A 23658-nucleotide genomic window follows, 5' to 3' on the forward strand; every position below is an offset into this window, starting at 1 on the left:
AGAGTAAACAGTAAATTTAGAAACAGTTATTACTTTACTCTTACTGCTCCAAGTACTGTAGTTAGTATTCAGGTGTAACGAGTGTTGTTCACTGAATTCCTAACTATCGCGACGATGTAGGTTCAGATCAAAATGAATTTAGTTTTGCTCATATTATAGATATAACGTAGAAGGAAATTAAACTAAGGTGGCTGTTTGTTTTAAATACATTACAAGCCCTTAAGTTTCTTTAATTAAAAAAATAATAAAACCTGAAAGCTTTCAGATTTTACATCACGTGCAAAGGTGCGTTTTTTTAAACTTTTTTTTGTGTTATATTTATTTATTAGGCAAAAGGACGTTAGCACAGAAGGGTATTAATTTCGTTTTGACAATTTGAGTTAAAAGATTTAAATGTCCGTTTCACTTTTCAAATTGTTGCCACTAAATATTATCGACCTGTGTCAAAGGAATTAAATAACGAAGAATCTGCATAAATGTGGGCATGTTTCTCGCATTGTGATAAAACAAAGGTACCTAGAGCCATTCAATTTTGAATAACGTAATCCTCCACCGAATATCTACCAGATATTATTGCTTTGTATTATTTTTACAGAAATTCAATAATGAAGAATCTGCATGTATGTATGTATGTTCCTCGCATTGTGAAAAAAAGATGGCACCTAGATCCATCAAATTTTGTATAACCTAGCTCTTCACACAAAGATACGTCCTGGAAGCCCGAATTTTCAATTTTGAATTTCATATTTCCTATTTTTGTAAAACTTTAATATTAACAAACTCAAGGATTTGGAAGCTATCAGTGGCAACACTGTACAAAATAAAATAGTGTTATCCTCAGTTCGCGAGACTCTGTATAGGAAAATCTAATAAGAAGACATGGCATCTTTAAATTTTTTATATTTTGCCTTTGAACTGATTTCATGTGGCGTAAGTGTGAACATAATATTTAATTAATAAATTAAACACGCAAAACGTTGTTAATAAAAAGACAAAAAAGTGCTTTGCAAGCCATCATACTAAGAAAACTGAACGTTGAAATGATGAACTGAGTAAAGACTGAAAAAAAAAAAAAAAAAAAAAAAAAAAAAATAGAAAATTGTATGCAAACAGATGTATATGCTTGCGCAAGGAATTCTAACCATATTGCTATGTTGCTTTTAAAATTTTTTAATTTTGATCTTGACTTGTATATATGGCTTGAGTTCGAAGAAAATGGTGTTGTTTTGTTGTCTTGTCCATGAATTTCATGGAAGAATGGCTGCCAGAGCCTCAAGAAGGTTGAGCTTCTATTTGCATTCCACTCCAATTTTTAGGGAGAGCACCCGTGTGGGGTGATTGGGGCTCTCCCATCCCTCTCCCCTTCTTCCATTAAACCACACCACAGCACTTTCGGCTCCTGCCATATACGTATTTAGAGTGCCTCCATGACGCAAAGACACTCTACATTTACAAACATCCATGCCTTCTCCGGGATTCGAACTTGGACCTTTCGGCACCGCAATAGGCTCCTTTAACCACTATACCATCTGGGCGGCGAAGAAAACGATACTTAATAATAAGAGTATTAAAAAAAAATCTGAAATGTTTCAGATTTTCAATTACGTCTAAAGGGGCGTTTTTTTAACGTTTTGTGGGTTACCTTTATTTATGAAATATCATGTTCTTTGCACTTAAACCATAGAATTAAGTTCAATAGCAATATCGCAAAATAGTTTTCAAATGAGCATAACTTTAGAATTTCCGATACACAGTTTGACGCGCTGGAGATAAAAATGTTTTTTTTTTTTTTTTTTTTTTTTTTTTTCTTTTCTTCCCGTAGAGTGTTGCGATTGCTCGCTTGTAAGTCGTTGAGTTTGTTACTCAAAAATTCGTTAAGTTTTACAAAATATGAAATCGATAATAAAACAAATTCCAAATTTCAAATTTGGTATTTCAGATGCTCATATTCGCAGAAGGATTACGTCATTCAAAATTGGATGGCTCTCGATACCGTTGTTTTATCACAATGCCAGAAATATAGTGTGTGTGTGTGATTATGGCAAAGCCTCGAGGGCTATCTGCCTAAGAGGAGGGATGCCTTCGTGGAGGACTTTCCAAGGGAAACTGGCTCGTATACACGTTACACATGGGGAAAACCACGAAAACGCCCATGCAGCCAGCCCGTTCGCGGGATTCGAACCTCGGGCCGAACTACCAGTGTTCAGCGACTTTACCGCTCGGCCGCTGGTGGGCCGCCCAGAAATATAGATACATTTATGCAGATTTTTCATTATTTAATTTCTTCAAATATAATGCAGGACTGTAACATTTTGTGGCAACAGTTTGAAAAGTGAACCGATATTTATAGGAGTCCGATGCAAAATGCCAAAACGAAAGTACTAGTCCTTCGGGGACTCAAATACCTTGGGACTAAAAGGAAATGGGTTGGCAGGAGTGAATGCAGTAGCAGTCTGATAGACCATGAGCTGAGCGAGAGCTTTTTAAAAAAAAAAAAAAAAAAACTTCAACAAACGCCCTTTAAAGTCTAAACCCTTCGAGACCTTTTTTTTTTTTTTTTTAATTTAGCTACTTTTGCGCAGTTAGGGTAATTTTATTAAAAAATTAAGAAAAATTTATGTCGTAAGTTTAAAAATTTAACTACCGCTTGTAAAATCCCGCTTACAAATTCCGCCTCCATGCAAGAGTGGCTCTATAAAATCATAAAGCTGGGTTAATGAAAAGATGAAAAAAACTTAAGTAAATATGTTTTGCAAATGTGATTACACAGCTTATGATAACCGCAGACCTAAAAAAGAACTTACAGATGCTCATTACCTATTATGAATATAGCTGCTCATTACCTATTATGAATACATTTGCTCATTACCTATTTCAAGGAAGAATAGCATAAACTTCATCGCCAAGTTTGTAGCCAAGCGAATATAGCTTCAGGCCTTATACAACAGGTTTCACTTTTGGGAAGACTCAGTAGCTGTCTTTTTCATTGTCTATTTACTGAGCGCAACATAAACGTTGCGCAAAGCCGGCCGAAGTCAGCGTGATATTCTCTTTCGGTTCTTTTTTTCCGTTTTTATTCTTTATCTTATAACTGTGTGTAGCAATTCTAACTGCTTTTTCCTGGAACTGATGTCCTGAACGGTGTCAGAAAGCATATTGCTTCATGATCGTTTCTGGTAAATGAATTCGGTTTGATGTTCCTGCGAAGTACTCTTTTCTATCCTGATACTGATAGAAAAACGGCAGAATGAGCAAGAGGTAAGCGTTTATCTGCATATTGATTAAAGTACTCTTTGGAAATGCAGAAAAAGATAAATTGGTTTAGAGCTGTTTATATTATTTCAAATTAAACTAAATACCACATATATTAAAAAAATTTAGAAGTTTTTGGAGAATATAAAATTTGGCAATTAAATATATAAAATTTTTTGGTTAAATTTTCCTTTTAAATTCTAATATAATTGTTATGTTCACTTACACGTTAATTAAATAAATTTAACTAAGATGATATTAAGTAAATGACATTTTAGATGATACACTTTGGTGAATTTTATTTCTACTTTCCATATATGATGAAATATATCAGGATATAAAATATTACTGTAAAATGTATGTTATTAGAAAATAAAAACAATATAAACAGAAACAATTTTTTGAATATTGTAAAATACATTTTTTTGAATATTTTCATTAAATGATAAATTTTCAACAGTTTCAAGAATTATTTATGATTTTTCCAGCGAGTTTGAGCAAAATTTAAAGTACGAAAGTTGCAATAGCCTTATAAATACGGAACCCGCTTCAAGATAAACAATAGTTTTGAGTTCTAAACTTTTATTTTCAAATTTAATAAAACAATTAACAAGCTTTATAAGCAATACAAATTCGGCATACTTTTAGTGTTTAATAGAAGAATACTACGTAAATAAATAAATAATAAAATAAAATGATGAATAAAAATAATAAGCAAATACATATAAATTCTGCTAAAAACAATGAATTATTCACTTTATTAATATGCTAATTATTCGCTTGATGAATATGTAAATTATTCGCTCGAGTAATACGTATGACCACTTAATTAATACGTTTTCATGTTTTATCTAAAAGTTTAAAACATAGTTAGCTGATCTTCTGCCAAATATTAAATTAAATATATAATAAAAGATAGAAATTTTTGGACTCTAAATCGAACGATTTAAAAAAATCTAGATCTAGCATATTTCCTTTCATGATCGGATATTTCTTAATCTATTTGCATATTTCGTCAAATTAAAAAAAAATGTTGCAAAAATTTAATTTTAAACGTTTTCATTAAGAGATTGTAGAATTACAATTTAAGCCTTTCAAATTTCGCGCTGTATTTAACAAACATTTCACTATAAACAAAACATATTTATAGCCATCTCCTCGTCAAACGTTGCTTATGACATGCTCATATTTTCTATTCATTATCTGCAAAGGCAATGTAACTACATCATAAATGTAAGTACTTCTGTCTCTGATGAATATTAAAAATAATTATTTTTGAAATATTTTTTCCGACTGTTTTATCTTGCAGATATGTAATTTTGAGTTCTTGTTACTATTTTTGCGTCGAGCCAAATATGTCAGCTTCTTATATTTTAAAAATGTAGAGTAGCATTCCAGATTTCCGGATTAACTCGGACCATAGATTATTTAATATGCGAAATATCCACGCTATTTGGGATCCTGGATAAGTTACATATTTCAGTATATGATTTCTCTGCTCATCAAAATACACACTTGCCAAACGCGGGGGTTATGTCATTAGCACACTGCACATGTGGTAAAATTGCATTTAACATGTAAGGTATTTTCTCCCTCCTTGCTGCATGCCTTCGTTGTGTAACGGTAGCACTCTTGGGGCGTATTCAAGAGGTACAGTTTTATAAAATACAAAAAGTGTTGCCTTGTAGCAGTGGCAAACATATTTAATTAACCCTTTTGAAAAGTCTTGGCAAGAGCATTGCATTTTTCATGCCTTCTGCTTCAAAATAACCTAATGACTCTACAATGGCGCCCGAACTGAAGGGTGGGGGATGATGATTCTTCATTACCAGCATCTGGCGATTGTCATCCTAATCCCCAGTCGCCGTCTAAAAGGGGGAGTATATAAGGTTATTTTCTCCCTCCTTTCTGCATGCCTTCGTGGCGTAACGGTAGCAATTTCGACACGTATATGAGAGGTACAGATTCGAGTCCCGTCGTGGGCATTACACGTACTTGAAGCACATATTTCTTTTTTTTTTTTTTTTTTGTATGTAATATTATATTTATATTGTAATTTATTACATTATACTTATTTACCTACAAAATAGGAGATTATCTAATCTTAGTCAAAACTAAAATAATTCTCTAAGGCAATTGATTCAAAAGTCTGAAAAAATACGAATATTAAAGCATTCGGAACATTCTGTGGTGTTTTATAAAATACAAAAAGTGTTTCCTTGTAGCAGTGGCAAACATATTTAATTAACCCTTTTGAAAAGTAATATCTGTCGATCTAACAAGAATCCGTTAATTTATCTGCGAAAGACCGAAAGCTTTTTATTTGAACAGGATGAGTTACTTTTGTCTTTCTTCATAACGAAATGTTTAAGACCATTATAATTTAATCTCCAATCAAAATATGTAGATATTTTAGAAATGGTGCAAATTAGAATTGAATTCTAAATTTGAGAACATTTTACAAAATAGATTTTAAAAATATTTTAGTGTAGAAAACTGTCACAAAGAATTATATTTCCCGATTCAACATAATTTGTTGAAATCTGAATTCCTTAATCCTATTATCTACGAATCCTATTAAAATAAATCTGAAAGAATCCTATCATAGTTGAAGTAGAATCAGATGTAAACAAATGTAAAAAGGGCATGCATTATCGCTTCAACGTAAAACTTTTAAGCCACTTATCACCGCTGAAAAGGATGATATTTTATTTTCATCGGCATGGGATTAAATAAATCGCTTAATTATCTATGAGCTACTTACGTTTTGCGTTAAAATCGACTTGGCGTTTTCTGTTAAATGAATTAAAAAAAAACAAATTTTAAGAAAATCTGAAAGTTTCAGATTTTACATTACGCCCAAAGATGCTTTTTTTCCACTTACTTATACATACACGTTTCCAGAGTCGTTTCGAGAAAATTTGGGCTAATGCCCCTTTGGGTTAAAATATTTAAAACCAGCATATCTTTAGAATGTACAATAGACAGTCTCGCTCGCTGGAGATAAAAATATTTTCTTCCCTACAGTGCTTAGAACAGCCAATGGTCGGGTTGAGGATTACGTTATTCAAAATTTGATGGCTATACGTAGCGTCGTTTTTTTGCAATGCGAGAAACATACTTACATTCATGCACATTCTTCTTTATTTAATGTCTTTTAAAACAGTACAGGGCAATAATATTTGGTGGCAACAATCTGAAAAATGATTCAACGTTTATTGTGATTCAAAGCAAAATCTCGATTCGAGATTTTATTAATAAAATCACGTTTATCGTGATTCAACGCAAAATCTCGTTTCAACTCAAATTCTCGTTAATGAACGCAAAATATCAGAAGGACTAATAGCAATTCTGAGCTAACGCCCCTTTGGGTTAATAATATGAATAAAATTAATTTATTGGCATAATTTTTATTATAATTTATACCAAGAAATTTTGATATTGTTGTAAATTGTGATTTAATCTTTCCGAATAATATTAAGAAATTATAAAATTATTTAAACATAATACAGGTAATATTTAGGTAATATTTGTTGGCAACAGTTGAAAAATGATTCAACGGCTCTAGTGATTCGACTCAAAATACCGTTTCGAGACTAATAAGCCGTTTCGGGTTTACACGCCTTTGGACTAATAGCTTATTTAACGAATTCGTGAATTATTAATATCAATATTGATAACAAAGAAACAATAGTGAGTTTGTAAATTATCCATTAGTACTTGTTTGAATTTTTATTACGAACAAATTAGAATGAAATGAAATCTAATCAGAAGATATTAAAAAGAGTGACATCAAGGTGCGTTAAATTTAGATATTCATATTAAAGAAATTGAAAACTATCGACATTCGGATATCTCGTACTGTTTTGATACACTTCTTATCCTTTTGATGACAGGTAATTAATAATTGCTTAGTTTATCTTACAGGCAGTATTTCTTTGAGCATATCGCACAGTTTAAATAAAATTATTTTTCTCCAGCAGTTAAAACCAATGAAATTTCTATACACGAGTTTTAGTGAAAAAGAATATAAATTTTAAATATGAGATTTAAACTACATTAATCATACTTCACTTTAAAATTACCTTTTCTTTAAATAAAAAAAAAACGATTAAAATAGTTGGTCTGAACGAATTGCTTTTAATAAACGACACATGTATGCCAGCAGATTTAAAAATAATAGATTTTAATACACCACATCATTAAATAAATAGTACCATCATTTTTTTTTTTCTTGTTGCATTCTTCTTCTTGCGTTTCTTGTTGCAATAGCAACTGCTGTTGAATTTTCATACATCACCAAACCAATAAATCGAGTTAAATTCCTTACTTCTGAGGTAAAAGAGAAAAGTGCAGTTTCGTTAGTAACTGATTTATTTCTCATTTTACACCGGTCCAACGCACACCATCAATAGTGGAAAGCTATTCAAGTTTTATATATTACTTAGTTTTTTTATCATGCTTAAAAACGGGTCACTGTTCCAAGATGGTGTCACAGCCGAAAGCCATCCGCGTGCTCCATTTGGAGACATACAGTGCTGCTATAATTTCGTGCACCTTTTTCAAAATATGCAGCAGCGTGATTGTCTAAAAATCTATGTAGTGTCCCATGAAAAAATCTATTTTTAGTTCCCTAAAGCAACAGTTTATTTAACTGTAATTCACGACTCTTTTTCTAGATATGAAGAAAAACTCGCTGTTACTTCAATGTTATCAATGGCGGCGATTAGATTCTACAAATGGACGGATGGAGGGATTTGGCCCCATATTCAAGGGATTTGCGAATGCTTCACGATTATGTGTGTTTCGACAACACTGAATTAAACATGCTGCGGATGGAGATAACGACCTTGGATACCCCGTTCGCATATTTCAAAAATGCACATCTGTGTAGCCACCAAGGGAGTGGCTCTTAAGTCGGACCACTGGGCATCCAGTAATATTTCTTTCTCGTCATATGGCCTTTCGCGCGCTTTAAGATTTAAGAAAGATGGTTGAAAATATTTTGCCACGCAATTTTCTGTACAAAATAACTAAGGCATGGCCGATTATTTGCGAAATTTTTATTGCGAAGTTAGATTAAATATAAGCAATTATGAAGATTTCACCACGGGGATTAAAAGAATTTGAAATAAATACAAACACATGTGGGATACTCCCCAAAAATATCCATGTGAAATATTACTTAATAAGTGGGAAATAAGATGAAGAAAGAAATATGTGATAAACATATGAGCCCAAATTCTATCTTTACATAAAGTTATGCATATGAGAAAAATATTTACACCAATCATATATGTAAATAGAAGTCAGCACTTTTTATTGCAGTCTATATTAAAAAGATATTCTGTAATAATAGCCAATGCAGAATATTATTTACAGGGATTTGAGACGCAATTTCGGAAGAACTCTGCATTCGACGAAGTGAACTTTGCATTCGTACGGATTTAGTGTGTAAAATTTCACATTTACTAACTGCTCACTCTTAAATGTACTGTCTACGCAAGAAATACTCATCAAACAGAATGAGTTTACCTTATTCGCAACGAATGTATTCAATTTATTCACATATAACTTTTAAAGTTAACAATGGATATAATCAGATCATACACAATATGTATTTTGAATCTTACTCTTTCAAAATCAAAAGAATGCAAGTACTGAAATAAGAAAACACTAGATTCATTGTAACACTTCCATTTCTTTTCAGCTCAATAATAATAATAACAATAATAACAATAATAACAATAATAACAATAATAATAATAATAATAATAATAATAATAATAATAATAATAATAATAATAATAATAATAATAATAATAATAATAATAATAATAATAATAATAATAACAATAATAACAATAATAACAAAAATAATAATAATAATAATAATAATAATAATAATAATAATAATAATAATAATAATAATAATAATAACAATAATAACAATAACAACATTAATAACAATAATAACAATAATAATAACAACAATAACAATAATAATAGTAACAACAGTAATAATAATAATAATAATAATAATAATAATAATAATAATAATAATAGTAACAACAGTAATAATAATAATAATAATAATAATAATAATAATAATAATAATAATAATAATAATAATAATAATAATAATAATAATAATAATAATAATAATAATAATAAAAACTATACATTTGAATTTCCTTAATCCACAGGTGTTAGTAAATGGATAATATTAAAGGCTAATTATAGCTTGAGTCATTTTTTCGATGTCAAGAGCAATAATGTGCCGTAAACATCAATCCAAATATCAATGCGTGATAAAAATCGCGAAAATGAAATGTCAGCGATTAATTAAACTTATTATACGAAAGCACTATGAGATTTTCTGCTATTACGCCATACATTTATAACTGCGAAACAAATGCAAATTAGCCAGGGTTTTTGCTAAAAAAGCATAAATTTCCCAAAACTACTATGAGAACAAATTATTTTTTGATTTTAATGTAAAAATTCCCCTGTTATTTCATACCTGGATTTGTTTTCTTTTGATATATTGCCTTAATTTCTTTGAAATATTTTAATGTGCACGTATATATACGTTCCTCCAGATATCACAAAATATATTATAGGCCGTATATATACGGCCTTGCCGCTTAGAGGGTTAAAGAAAAGCGTTTATGCCCTGTTACTGCTCATGTCTATCCAAGAACTCTTTGATTAAGTTATGCATTCCCTACAAGCTGTTATCTAGGATACGATAAACTGAGTTTAAGATGAATTTGGTTATCACATGAATGTGTGATCCAGGGGACACACACTGATGGGTTATGAAATATCTTATATACTTCCCCCCTTTAAAGGGCGACTGGCTGCCCAATCACCAAATCCTGGAGTTAAGGAGTTATTGTCCACCACCTTTTAGTTCGGGCGCCACTGTAGAGACATTAGGTTTTTATTTATGTTGGAGACATAAAAAGGGGGGAATGCCCTCGCCGGTACTCGAACCTGGACCTCTCTCGTACACCATTACACCAGTTACACCACGAAAGGATGCTGTAAGCAAGGAGAAAATATTTTACAATGTTTTACTAACATAAGATAAGAAATTTATATTTTTCTAATTTTCACAATTCATTCCTTCATGAACGCCTTTTAGGTATCCAAGCATTTGTGATCTGTTTTTAGAATTCCTATGATGTGGGACAATTTTAGGGAGAAAATCATAATAGATATTGAATACGTTAGAAATTTTAAAAATTTAAATATTGCGCAAGGAAGATTTTGTAAAGAAAATAATAATTTTTTTAATATATGAATATTGATTCTAATATTATGTTAAAAATAAAAAACGAGATTTGAAATATAGTAGGCAAAACGTAAATAATAATAATAAAAAAAAAAAATCGGAAAGCTTTCAGATTTTATATTACGCCCAAATGGGAGCTTTTTTAACGTTTTGTCTGTTAGCTTTATTTATTAAATATCAGGTTATTCGCAGTTAAACCATAAAATTAAGTTCAAAAGCAATATCACGAAATAATTGAAAAAGAGGATAATTTTAGAATTTCCGATACGCAGTTTCACGCGTTGGAGAAAAAATGCTTTTTTTTTTTTCCGCTCAGTGTTGCCATCGATCGCTTTGAAATCGTTGAGTGTGTTAATCAAATATTCGTTAAAGATTCCCAAAATATGAAATAAAACAAATTCCACATTTAGGCTTTCAGATTTCCACATTCGAGTGGAGGACTACACTATTCAAAATTTGATATCTTTAGGTGGCGCTAATATTTGGTGGCAGTAATTTGAAAAGTGAAACACCGTTTATAGTGAAAAAACGCAAAATGCGTAACCGAAACTAATAGCCCTTTTAGACAAATTTCCCCTTTGTGCCAACAATGTAATACGCATAACAAAATCCTTTTTATTGAAAATCTGAAAGTCAAATATTAGACTTTCAATTTAAATTTTGCTTGCACATGAAGAATATTTTCAATATTTAAATGAAAATAAACTGGCTCCCAAATTTTCATTGGATTTAATTTCTTAATTTTTTCTAGTTATTTTCTCAAAATGCTTAAATTATTTATAGTTAAATTTCATTTCAATGCAAGCGAAATGCTCTATGAAAGAAGAGTGTTTCGTCTTGTGAATATTGCTTTACGCTTATGCGCCTTCAAATGATATCCAAATGCGTAACACAAACACATTTATGAATTGGGGTCATCGACATTTTTGAATTGAAAGGCAAATGATACTAGAGTAATTTTCATGCTGAGGAAAACTAAACTGATAGTCATTATCTGTGCAATGACCTAAAAAGCCAGATGTCACGAATGTCGTCAATAGTTACCTTTTGCAAATGTCCAGTAGTATTAATTAAGAGCAGTCTATTGCCAAACACGTTTCTTTATTGCAATATTTTGTATAAGCATTTTGATTTAAAGCAACAAAATGAAAGATTTGTTAAGTTTTTCTAATTCTCAGCTTTGTTCTTGTATCTGGATTACTTAATTTGCAGCATTTTTCACTTAAATTTAATTAACTCTTAATATTATCGTTCAGAATGAAAACTACATCACTCTTAACAGACAAAGTTAGTGCAACTGAGTGATTACGTCCAAGAATAAATTTAGAAATTCTATTTTTTTAAAATAAAACAATTGTTTTTTTCGTTATTTAAAGGATGTTTTTGAGATCTTTAAAGATCTTTTAAAGAAGGATAATTTTCCTCTATCGCAAATCTACACATTAGACTCCAGCAAAGAATACAAGTTCGAATATCCAGACCCCAAAAGCCAGATTTTTAATTAAAAAATATGTATAAATATATTAATTAAGGAAAGGAAGATATTTTAATACCGAGAGAGAACAGATTACAAATAAAGTAATGGGTCTTATTTTTAACTTGCTCTACATTTTACCCGTATTTGAAATAAAACATCAAACTATATAATGAGCCACCCAACCGGGATAGTGATGGTTAGTGAGTCTGACTGACGTACAGAAGGCTCAAGGTTCAAATCCCCTAAAAGGCATGGATGTTTGTAAATATAAGTGTCTGTGCGGCATGGGGGCACTCTGAAACTGATGCACGAAGCAGCGAGCAGAAAGTTCTCTCGAGAGGTTGGTGGTAAGGGAAACCCTCGGATCCGTCCCCTCAGAGTGCTCTCCATCAACATTGGGTGAGGAAGTATATGGTGCTCAAGGCTCTAGCCAACGACAAGCACGATATTTGACTCCTAGCCACTACGAATGTCTGGGCTTCTTCTGATGTTCTTGTTAGCCAAGTGACATAAGTCACAACAGCGCAACATACAACATTATGAAGGATCCAAGATTCAATTTCAACTAGAATTCAAAATTTATTTGATTGTTAAAACTTCCTCACGATATAATTATAAGATTAGTATAAAATTTCGACTAGCGTAAGCGGGATTCATCACAGCACACATAACAAATATAAAATCTAATATTACTTAACTTGTTTTAACTTTTCTATTTAAACTCATTCATAAAAGAACCGAAATGAATAAACAAAAGGAAATGATAAACTAAACAAAAATGAACAAATTTCAAATTCAAATTATGGCTTCCACATGCCCATATTCTATGGAGCTAAGTACCATTGTTTTATCACAGTGCGAGAAATAGACATACATTCATGCAGATTCTTCATTATTTAATTTCTTTAATTATAATGCAGGGCTCTAATATTTGGTGGGAACAAATTGATATGTGATTCGCCGTTTACAGTTTTCAACGCAAAACCCCAAAACGAAATTAGAAAAAAAGTCCTTCAGGGCAAATTGCCCCTTTGTATTAATAATTAGCAGCTTAACATTTCTAATAACAGGGTTTAGAAGCAAAAACCATTTCGGACTTTAAAGGAATTACCACTGAATTAGCAGGTTGTGGTGTTTTCAGACATTAAATTTCAAGTGCAGCATAATAAATAATAATCAATTATTATTTTCAATAACGGATTAAGTTTAGTTTTGTTTTTTCTATTTGAAAAATATTAAAGCTTTTTCAATTTCAGTAAATTGATATTGAATCATCACCTTCCTTTAATATCATTATGACGTAAAAATATAAAATAGCAATAATTTTCCTTCTCCAGTTTACATAGAAGAGGCATTACTATTACAGGTTTTTTTTTAATGTATATTAAATTTTTGATTGCAAAATGAATTTACCAACATATTAAGAATAAAAAAAACTAAGCTGTAATAATAAAAAACTATACCAACATACTAAGAATAAAAAACCTTTCTGCTTTAAAAGTGATTGAATTTTGTGGTTTTTATGTCTCGGTTAAAGATTTTATGCCTTTAGTTAATAGTGCATGCAATGGTAGACTTATCAACAATTTAAAAATTTAAATAGCCAGTTAAGCCTAATGAACCACGATTTGTTTACATCTGAAACTCAGTAGAATACTGAATTCAGTTTTTGCACCTTAAATGTCTCTTTGCCGTGTGGGCCAAAAGTAAACATCCAATTTTGTGCACCAAAACATCTGCCTTCTTGCCCGCTGGCTGAATTTCTTGTTTTTGCGTAGAAACTCTACGCAAAAACAAGAAACAAGAAAAATTAAAATAAAATTTTTTTTATTGTTTTAACTGTATTTGGTGTTTTATGTTTTTTTGTATTTTACAATTTTTGATGAAGATGTTTTGAACTTTTATGTATTTTTTGTTTTGCCTCGAAGTGAGGACCGAGTTAATTGAATGAGAAATATATCTCTAATGAAATTCGAGGAAATAAGTTTAAATGTGTATAAAAATGTGTATAATTTAATAGGCCGTACAAGGAAGTCATGTGGTGTCCACATCAGATTATTTAATAGTGTTTTTCTTTTTATGCTAATAAAACCATAATTTTGGGAAATTTTATTACAGCTGTAAAATTTTCATTGGCTATGGGTTTTGATTTCATATGCGTAGTTTAGTATGATTTCGGCTTTTGTGTTACGGAGAAGAAAAAGCAGTAGTTACTTGAAGGCATTAAATGGGTCGTGTCCTACATCTCTCTTCAACTGCAAATTCCGATTTATTTTTAAAATACGTGACGTCAGTATTCTCTTTTTAATCCAAAGAAAAAAGCTTTTGTTTCCATAAAAGATATAACTTCTTTTGCCCGTAACTGAGAAAGCTTCACAAAAACGCTAAACATGTATTTGAAAATCATATGACATGAAACAAAAAAGACGTTTTCTGTTTAAGAAGCTTTGTAATAAATTTAGATATTAAAGTTTCTTTATGTATGGAATTAAAATTTCTTTGTTTGGAATAAGTCTTAAACTGAAATGACAAATATTTCGTAAGTTTAATATACTATGTAACATTCCTCGAAACAAATATATAACTTTCCATAAAATTATGTTTGTTTGTAAGATGAATTTACCTTGCTGTTTCATCTATGATTAAATTCCTTCTTTCTTGGATGCTGACTATATTACAAATTATCGTTCCCCCCCCCACAGCGTCCTTTCGTGGTGTAACTGCCTGTCGTGCTTCTCATAGCTCTACAAGTATAATAATATTTTCTTTTGTTATGATAGAAGGTGAATTAAAAATGAAATTACAAAAGATTTTTTTGATAAGCTAATTAAAATGGTAGCGTCTAAATTTTTTAAAAAATAAATCTATGCAAAAAATCTTAAAATATATAGTTTATGGAACTAAATCTTAAGTTTTTCTATCTATTTATTTTAATTTGTTTAATTGTTGCTCTATTTATTCGTTTTAGTAATTAATTATTATTTCTATTTATTTGTTTAATTTTTTGTTTTAATTTATGTAGAAGTAGTTTCACAATTGTTAGAAGTATATTAATATTTTTAGATGTTTTTCAAAAAATCTTTCAGTACTTGTAGTGACCCAGATCTATTAATTTCTTTCACAGTTCAGTACATTATTTTTAAAGAATATACTTAAAGGATACTAAAATTATAATTCAGGTATTTTTTGATCGTGCAATAAAATCTTAATTGATATGTTTAATAAATTATTCAAGCTTAACATGCTTTAAAAAATGTGCAGTTTTTGAAGATTTTTTTTTAGATAGGTAAGTCACTCTTGACGAAAACCTCCAACATCACAACCTTTTACTTTCGTCGACAATCAAAATTGGAAAGGAATAACATCACAAATTCTTCTTTTGCAATTGAAAAGAAATTTTTTCGTTTTTGTGTTTTTGAGAGAAAATGAAACAAACAAGTTTACATTTATTTTTAATAAAGAATTTATCAACAGTCGTTTACGAATATTATGTTTTTATTTTTTTGTACAAAATAAAGTATGTATTGTAATCACGAAAAAAGTCGGGTATCATATTACAATGAAAATAGCCATTTTTACCCCTCCCCAATCCATCTAAACTATGTTCTTGCATCACATCTGTACGTACTGGCAGAATTAAAGGACCCTTTTTCCCCAAAACGGATTATAAAATGAATTTAAAATGGATTCAGAAGAGATATTATCGCGTCGTCTTTTGATTTTTATTTTGTATAATATGTATTATATAACTAAGATACCCTCTTGGAAAGTTATTCGTAGAAATGATCCTTCTGCACTCTTCAAAGCACATTACTTTTATGTCCTTTCATAGTCACTTACCTGTGGAATTACTGTCTTTGAGAAAGCAAAAAATATTCCTCATTTAAATATATGAACCAGAAGAATAACTGACTGGGTCTACATTGCAGTAAATGAATAAAAGCTGTCAGTTTTCAGTTGCCAAAGTAATATAAATAAACAGGCCAACTGCATGAAATATAGGTCGGATATAAAGTTGAAAATTAAGATATCTAGGGTAATTCTGATAAGAGAGAGCCAGAAATCAAACTTAGCACTTTCTGTGTAAAAGGATTAATGCTAAATTTTTCAGACGCTTTTCCAATTAAATAAAGCAAATTCAAAACGAGACAAACTTATTTTGGTTAAGTTAAAAATAAAAGTTAATAACAATAACTCTATTAATTTGCCCGTATAGCTATTAAAACTCAAGTATCTCAAGTGAACAAACGTAATGAATTTAAATAAAAACTTCAATGAAATAAGATTATTTATTTATATTTCATAAAACCAAGAATCACAATGCTTCATAAAAAATAAGTAAAGTGATTGGCAGTTGCGTGGATTATCATCAGTTACCCTCTACTGGACGTAATACCAACAATAACACTTGAAAGAATCTTTTAAGTGTTTAGAGACATTAGGTTATTTTGAAGCAGGAGACGTGATAAGTGTGCAATGTCCTCTCGGGGACTCGAACTTGGATCTCTCGAATACGCGCCGAGTGTGCTACCGCTATACCACGAATTCATGCTGGAAGGAGGTAGAAAATATTTTATATATCGAGTCAATATATATATATATATATATATATATATATATATCAAAATATCGAGTGTGCTACCGTTATACCACGAAGGCATGCTGGAAGGAGGTAGAAAATATCTTATATACGCCCCCCTTTTAAAGGGCGCCTGTGTATTAGGGGACCGAATTGCCAAATCTTAGTGGTGACGAATTATTGTCCACCACCTTTAAGTTCGGGCGCCATTTGTAAAGTCGTTAAACTGTTTTTTATACAGGAGACATGAAAGAGGAGCAATGCCCGTTTAAATAACGTATGTGAAAATAAAACTGACAGAATGTGTCATCGTAAGTCCATTAAAAAAGAAACTGTTAATTAAAAAATGAAAAGAGTATAAACGGAATACGAATGAAATGAAAGATTTTTTTTTTAATCCACAAGAAATTCTACTAACTTCTCAACTTTGCATAATTCTTATTTACTTCAATTTTATTATTTTATAAATGATGAAAAGTTAATAAAGCGGAAAAAATAGTTGTGGAATGCAATTATAAAGTCGTAGCTACATTTCCAAACTTGCGAAAGATAATAATAACAATAATATTTTGCCAAAACATTTAATTATGAATTCATGTAAATATGATGACTGAATCACATAAATTATAAATAGAATATGGAGCTTTTTAATATAATGTTTACCAATCCGTTGATACGTTTCATATAGGTCAAGATTTACAAGTAGGACGTCATGTTCTCGTTTCTAGACACGAGTTTTAATTCAAGTGACAATTTTTAAGATGCTATCATTTCACTAAACAAGCTCACATTGGAGGAGAAATAAGGTTAATTCAAGGCCACAGTTTAACCGAAGATGTTCTAACAAGGCCAAGCACAAATGTCTCTGAGTATAACTGATCGCGTTTGTATCTTTATTTTTATACAATGTGATTATCCTTTCTCTGCAAGGCGATTAACTGAGCTTACACTAATCAGAAATTAAGATCCAAGCAGTTTTACTTGAATTATTTACTTACAGATTGTTTGGAGCGAGAATTATTAGCAAAAAATCTTGACCTTTTTCTCCCAACTGTCTGGGATTTAACTGATCTGGGATTATAGTATCTTAAAAATTAAATAAAGCAAAGCTTGTCCTTCATTTTTGGCAATGTGCCTGGTAAAGAATATGCGTTAATTTTACTTACTGCGTAGAAAAGAATTTTCTCACATTCAGAACGCATATTGCTTACCCGTTGTTTACATGAAAAGCTGCGGTTTTGAGAAAGACGTGTCTGAGATGCTTTAGAAATGATTATATAATATTTCCTTTGCTTAATTCTACCTGCTCTTAATTTCATTCCATGCGCTGCTGTTATTGTAAAAAAGCGCTGAATGACTGTTACGATTTAGAGAAGATTCAGAACATTTTATTGGCCAGCGAAGTTGACGTAAGATGCGATGCAGATGTAGTTCAGTCAATTATGACGATATTAATTTTTAAATAGAGGAAAGGATTAAAACATGTAAAGTCTATTAGGTTATTTTGAAGCAAGAGACATGACAAATCCGCAGTGTCCTCGCCGGGACTCGAACCTGCGTCGATTTGGCTACCGATTTCACCATGAAGGCATGCAGAAATGCATCGTTCATACATTCGCTAGACGTGCAACATCCTGTGCGTATTTTTACGTCTGTGCATGTTAAGGTTCTAATACAGGTTAACGTCCTATGCGTATTCTTACGACACAAAATAAGCACAGGGATAATCCTTATCAGCATTTTAATTTTTTAACTATCAATGTTACACAAAAAACTTACAGTATGACCTGCTGTTTAGTTTCCAGAATAACAAATGACAGATTTTTTTAATTTAAAAATAAAAAAGAACAGTTGAATTTACAAATTAAAGTCATACATAGACAGTCATTCATTTAAATGGACTATTTTTCAGAGAACGAAGTAAAGCTCAAAGAAACAGAGTTCGGAGCTTAGTGTTAAATGAGTCAGAATATTTTTTTAAAAAAAAGTTATCCAGAAAACGGGAAAAGAACGTTGTTGTCATCGAAAGAATTTACAATCTTGTAACAAAAATAACTATTTCTTAATTTTTATAGTTCAGAAACGCACTTCATAATCTGAAATTATCTCAAAAATCTCTGCGAAAAAAATGTCACGGATTTCGCTGCAATATTCGCATGCAATTTTTTGTCACTTAATTGCATGCGTACGAAGCTTGCAAGATATATTTTCCAGATAGAACTTCTATAATGGACTCGGCTTCTCAAAACAGTAAAGCTATAACGGCGTGCACATTCATTTGCTATAAGAAACCACATATCTAATGCAAGTCTGTTGGCAGAAGCTTCTTATTATGCCAGAACTGAACTTTTCGCCTTGTTATGAGAAGCGAAACTTTGAGCAGTGGAATCAACTCCTACTTTCACGTTTTAATCTACACTACTGGCAATTAAATTGGCAACACGAGGAAGGAATGATATGATGAACGTCAAATCACATGAAAGAAGAAGAAATTGGATATGCAAATGGTTAGAATTTCAGCGCATTTAGACGAAGGAGGGAGAAATGACACTTGAAGCACTGCATAAAAGAAAAGTTGTGTAGTCGATTTCTCATTCGGAAAGCGCTTTGTAAGGTCGGAGTTTGCTCATATGGTGTTATGCCTCGAGTAATAATAAGAAATGCTTACCAGCAAGTGTCGGAATTCAATAGAGGCAGGATCGTTGCCTGTCGAGAGTGTTGATCATTATTTACATGATATCGCCCGTCGCACTCGTCGATATCCAACCACTCTCATGCGAATATGGTGTCAATGGATTGATGAGGGTCATACTGAACGGCATGCAGGGCCTCAACGCCCTTCCATGACTAACGCCCGAGAGGACAGACATATTGTGAGGTCAGCCCTGCAAAACCATATCACAGACCATTAGTCAGGAAATGGGGATGTTTGCACTACGCCCAGTATCATTTCGTACAGTATCCATTCATTTTAATGGCCAGCAGTGTAATTAGTTGAGCTTGCAGCCATAAATACAGAAATTTACAGCTCTGTATCAGTTATTTTCAGTATCTTTTCTTATCTTAAAATACAAAGAAATTTTAGTGTGCTTAATAATTTCTTACTTCTTAAAGTTGCATTTCTTAATATACATATAAATACAAAGTATACAAAGCCCACAAGAGAAATAAAGTGAATAAATAAAAAATTAAAATAAAGGGAATACTTATGTAACGGAATTATCATCAAAAGATAGCTTCCAGTACAGGGTTTCTCAAAAAGGAGAAATTGCCTCTAGGGGGAATTTAATAGTCTCAGGAAGGAGGAATGCGGTTATCTTTTTTAGTTACCACTTAAATATTTAGTTTTAATTTACTAATATAAAAGAATACATTTATTCAAATTTTGTTATCTATCGACATTTTGCAATTTTTCCCTTGTTTAATTAAAAAATAATCTAATCTAAAATAAATGTAAATGCATTTTCCGAGTTTTGGGAAGGAGGGGAGGGAATGATCAAGGGGGTGGAAGGGATGTGTGGGGTAAAAGAAGTTTGAAAACCACTAGTCTATTATTTTTTATGTTTTAAGCAGTTTAACATAAACTGATAAAATGGTCTCTGTTTATAAATTAGACAAAATCTAAAAACGAACTGTATGAGTATTTCACAATGAAAATCAGAAAAAAATCTAAAATTTTAATTATAACAGTTTATTTTAAAATAGTTAATGGAAACTGCTTCTTTTAAGTTGAGTGCCAGAACTTAAAGAAGAATTAGTATATCTGTACTTAGCAGTGAAAATATCTTTGTATCAGATTAATTTCTTCTTTAATAAAGATCAGAGTAAAAAACCCATTTTATTAAGAAATAAATAATAAATACACCCCTATTTCTGTTGATTAAACTTGATAGGTTGACACAAGAATCTGGGTAGGTGAATTTCTGAATAATTTATAGGTGTATGTATACCTAATACTGAATTTCTGTAAGAGCTTTTGTGTACTCAATTTCTGCAGTAATATTTAAATATTGCCTGTCTGCAATAATATTAAATGTAGAGGCGAAATGCTAGCTCCACATCTCTTCCCATTTTAAGAAAAGTAGAATTAATGTGATAAATTAAACATAACTAGCACAGAAAGCGTATGATAAGGTAAAATAAGTACAGTACCTTATCATACAGTATGATAAGGTAAAAAAAAATTGAATAATTACAAATTGACTTGATCCCTGAGGTTTGATTGATTACGGCAAAGCACATTAGGGCTATCTTCCTAATGGAAGGGATGCCTTGATGGTGAACTTTCTAAAGGAAATGGTTCGTTTACATGTTACACATGGGGAATATCACGAAAACGCCAACGCAGCCAGCCCGTTCACCTGAAATCGAACGTAGGTCGGAAATACCAGTGTTCAGCAATTTTACCGCAAGGCCGCTAATGAGCTGACTTGATCCCTGAGTTAACAAATAAAATTTCGTTTTCTGTGTAATACATGATTATGTTCTGCTCTATATATGTGTTTTGGCCAGTAGTACAAAGCAACATCTCAACTTAATAACATTTTTACGTTCATTAAAATGATTGATTTTAAATGTTTTAAAATTAAAAAAAACTGTTTGTATAGTTTGAAAGGTAATGAACTTGGTTAGTTATTAATTATCTTTCCAACGAAGATGAATCTCTCGTACCTGGAGGTTTAAAGTGGGTAATAGCTGTTAAATCTTGCGATATTCAGTTAAAAATGTATAATAATGCTTACACGATAACATCTTCTTTAACAACTTACATAAGTGCTTTGTAGCTGTTAAATGTTTATAAACACAGTGAATGCAATTGACGTTGAAAAATTTTTAATTGTATTTTAGCTATAAATCTTAAAAATTAGAGCATGATTGCAAATTACATATTTTATTGAAATACTGCTTTAAACAATTTTGGAATTACAAACGTATTATGCTTGAGAAACATACATTCGTAAGAATAAGTCCGACCAAAAAAAGTAAGATTATCGTAATTATCATAAAAGTTCATTCTATTTGTTTAACCCGATTACTGGGTGAACTGCAAAGGCTGAACTGGAAAGAAGGGCAGCTCTGTTTACTAACTTTGGCAGAACAAAATAAGGTTACTTATTTGCTTTATTTTATTAAAAGCATTTCCCTGCGTAAATGAAGTAAAATGGTTTTGCTTTGTAACATAATTCAGCATTGTTATCAGGTAAAATATAAAATGTAAAAAATAAAACATTAGATAAAAAGTATCCTAAATCCAAGGCATTTTGCATCAAAGACATTAACTTTTTTTGCTTCTTTCTAGGTATTGTTGATGCTATTTCCGATGCTGAAACTTTGAGCAAATTGGTTTGAAATAAATCAAAATGGACAACACAGAGGAAAAAAGCAATGGTGCAAGTTTATACTGCATCTCTCCGGGGAAGCTGTCACAAAGTACAGCGGTATTAACAGACTCGAAATCTGAAAAAACAGCTCAATCCAGCTTGGATGAGGAGGAATTATTGTGTGGCATAGGATCATGGACCCCAAAATGGATTCAATGGGCTGCCAATCCTAAACTTTTCTTATTTTTTTACTCGATGGCGGGACTGGTTCAAGGCGCTCATTTCACATATTTGGTGGGTTGTATGTCTACTCTGGAGAAGAGGTTTGCATATGACACCAAAAGGAGTGGTCTTATTATGATTGCTGATGAAATAGCACCAATAGTTCTAGGCGCCTTGATTGGTTATTTTGGTGGAATAGCACATAGACCAAGATTGTTAGGATTTGGTATGTTTGTAGGTTCGCTGAGCAGTTTCCTCATGGCTCTTCCTTACTTTATGTATGGCGCAGGGCGATTCGACGAAGCTTTCTTACGCCCTGCTTCAAGTATTTCCGGTGTCAATGCTCAGTTTTGTGATAAAAATTACAATGAAATACCAGAAGTCTGTTCAAGGACTGTAACATTTCCCGTGCTAATGACTTTTATTGGAGGGAATTTCTTGAAAGGTCTTTCAGGACTTATATTTTATACCATCGGTACAGCATACTTAGATGACAGTGTTAAGAAAAAGAACAGTCCCATGTACCTTGGTAAGTAGAAAATTATTTACATTTTTTTTGTAAGCTAAGTCGGGGGGTATGAAAAGAATTAATTTGCAGGGTATTTTTATTTAATTTTATTTAATTATTTTATTTAATTCATTTATTCGTATGTCTTTTCATTTAATTCTTTTATTTAAATTGAAATATTCTGGGATCTAGAATAATTACTGGGGATCATTGTAAAGTAATAAAACCTAGTTGATATGAGATTATTTATTTTAATATGAATGTGATACCAGTTTTTATATTATCATTTTCTCCCGTTTCACGTGCATAATATTTGGAAAAAAAAATGGTTTGGAGCATTGTTAAAGGAAATTTTTTAACGTTTTGTATTTTAAACAAAAAAAAAAAGTGTTTTAAACAGAAGAAAAATGCATATACTATTTTTATTTTCAAATCAAATGCTTTTATTAAAATACATTGCTTTTATCCTTTTAAAATCTTCATTATGTGTTTCTGTTTTTTCATTCTTTCTTTCTATTTTTGACTTCCTTGTACGAAGTAAAGAAAGTATTGTAATCGCGAAAAATTTCAGATATCATATTTCAACGAAAATATCCATTTTGACCTCTATCGAATGAAATTTAACGATGATTTCGGGTGACATCTGTACGTAAGAACAGAATAAAGGACTTTTTCCCCCCAAACGGATTGCAAAATGATTTTAAAATGGACTCAGAAGAGACTTTTTTCGTATATATACGTATATATATACGCATGTAAGTACGTATGTACATCTCTACGTATCACATGTATCTTACATAACATCTCATGTATCTTGCATAACTCAAAAACGATCCCTTTTTGGTTGCAATCGGACTCGCTCTGCTACTCGGCTTGGTGAGCTCAGTTTGTTTTTATTCTTATATATTGGTAAATTGTGCATTTTTTGCTTTAAAAATGATTGTATTATGTTGTTTTTATGTTCTGGTTAAGGTTTCTATGCCTTTACGTAATCTGCAT

At 31.2% G+C, this 23658-nt stretch overlaps 1 protein-coding gene across 1 annotated transcript in view; it reads left to right on the plus strand.

The window, feature by feature from the left end:
- Positions 1-2970: 2970 nt before the first annotated feature.
- Positions 2971-23658, plus strand: part of LOC118189267 (solute carrier organic anion transporter family member 74D-like) — a 79137-nt gene continuing 58449 nt past the window's right edge. The window contains exons 1-2 of the mRNA XM_035359846.2: positions 2971-3258; positions 21908-22680. Of these exons, the coding sequence (XP_035215737.2) occupies positions 21969-22680 (712 nt within the window). The 5' untranslated portion in view covers positions 2971-3258; positions 21908-21968. The remainder of the gene's footprint in view (positions 3259-21907; positions 22681-23658) is intronic.

The sequence above is a fragment of the Stegodyphus dumicola genome, chromosome 9, assembly GCF_044657685.1.
Source record: "Stegodyphus dumicola isolate Sdum_Otavi_A_Nest chromosome 9, ASM4465768v1".
NCBI classification, from domain to species: Eukaryota; Metazoa; Arthropoda; class Arachnida; order Araneae; family Eresidae; genus Stegodyphus; species Stegodyphus dumicola.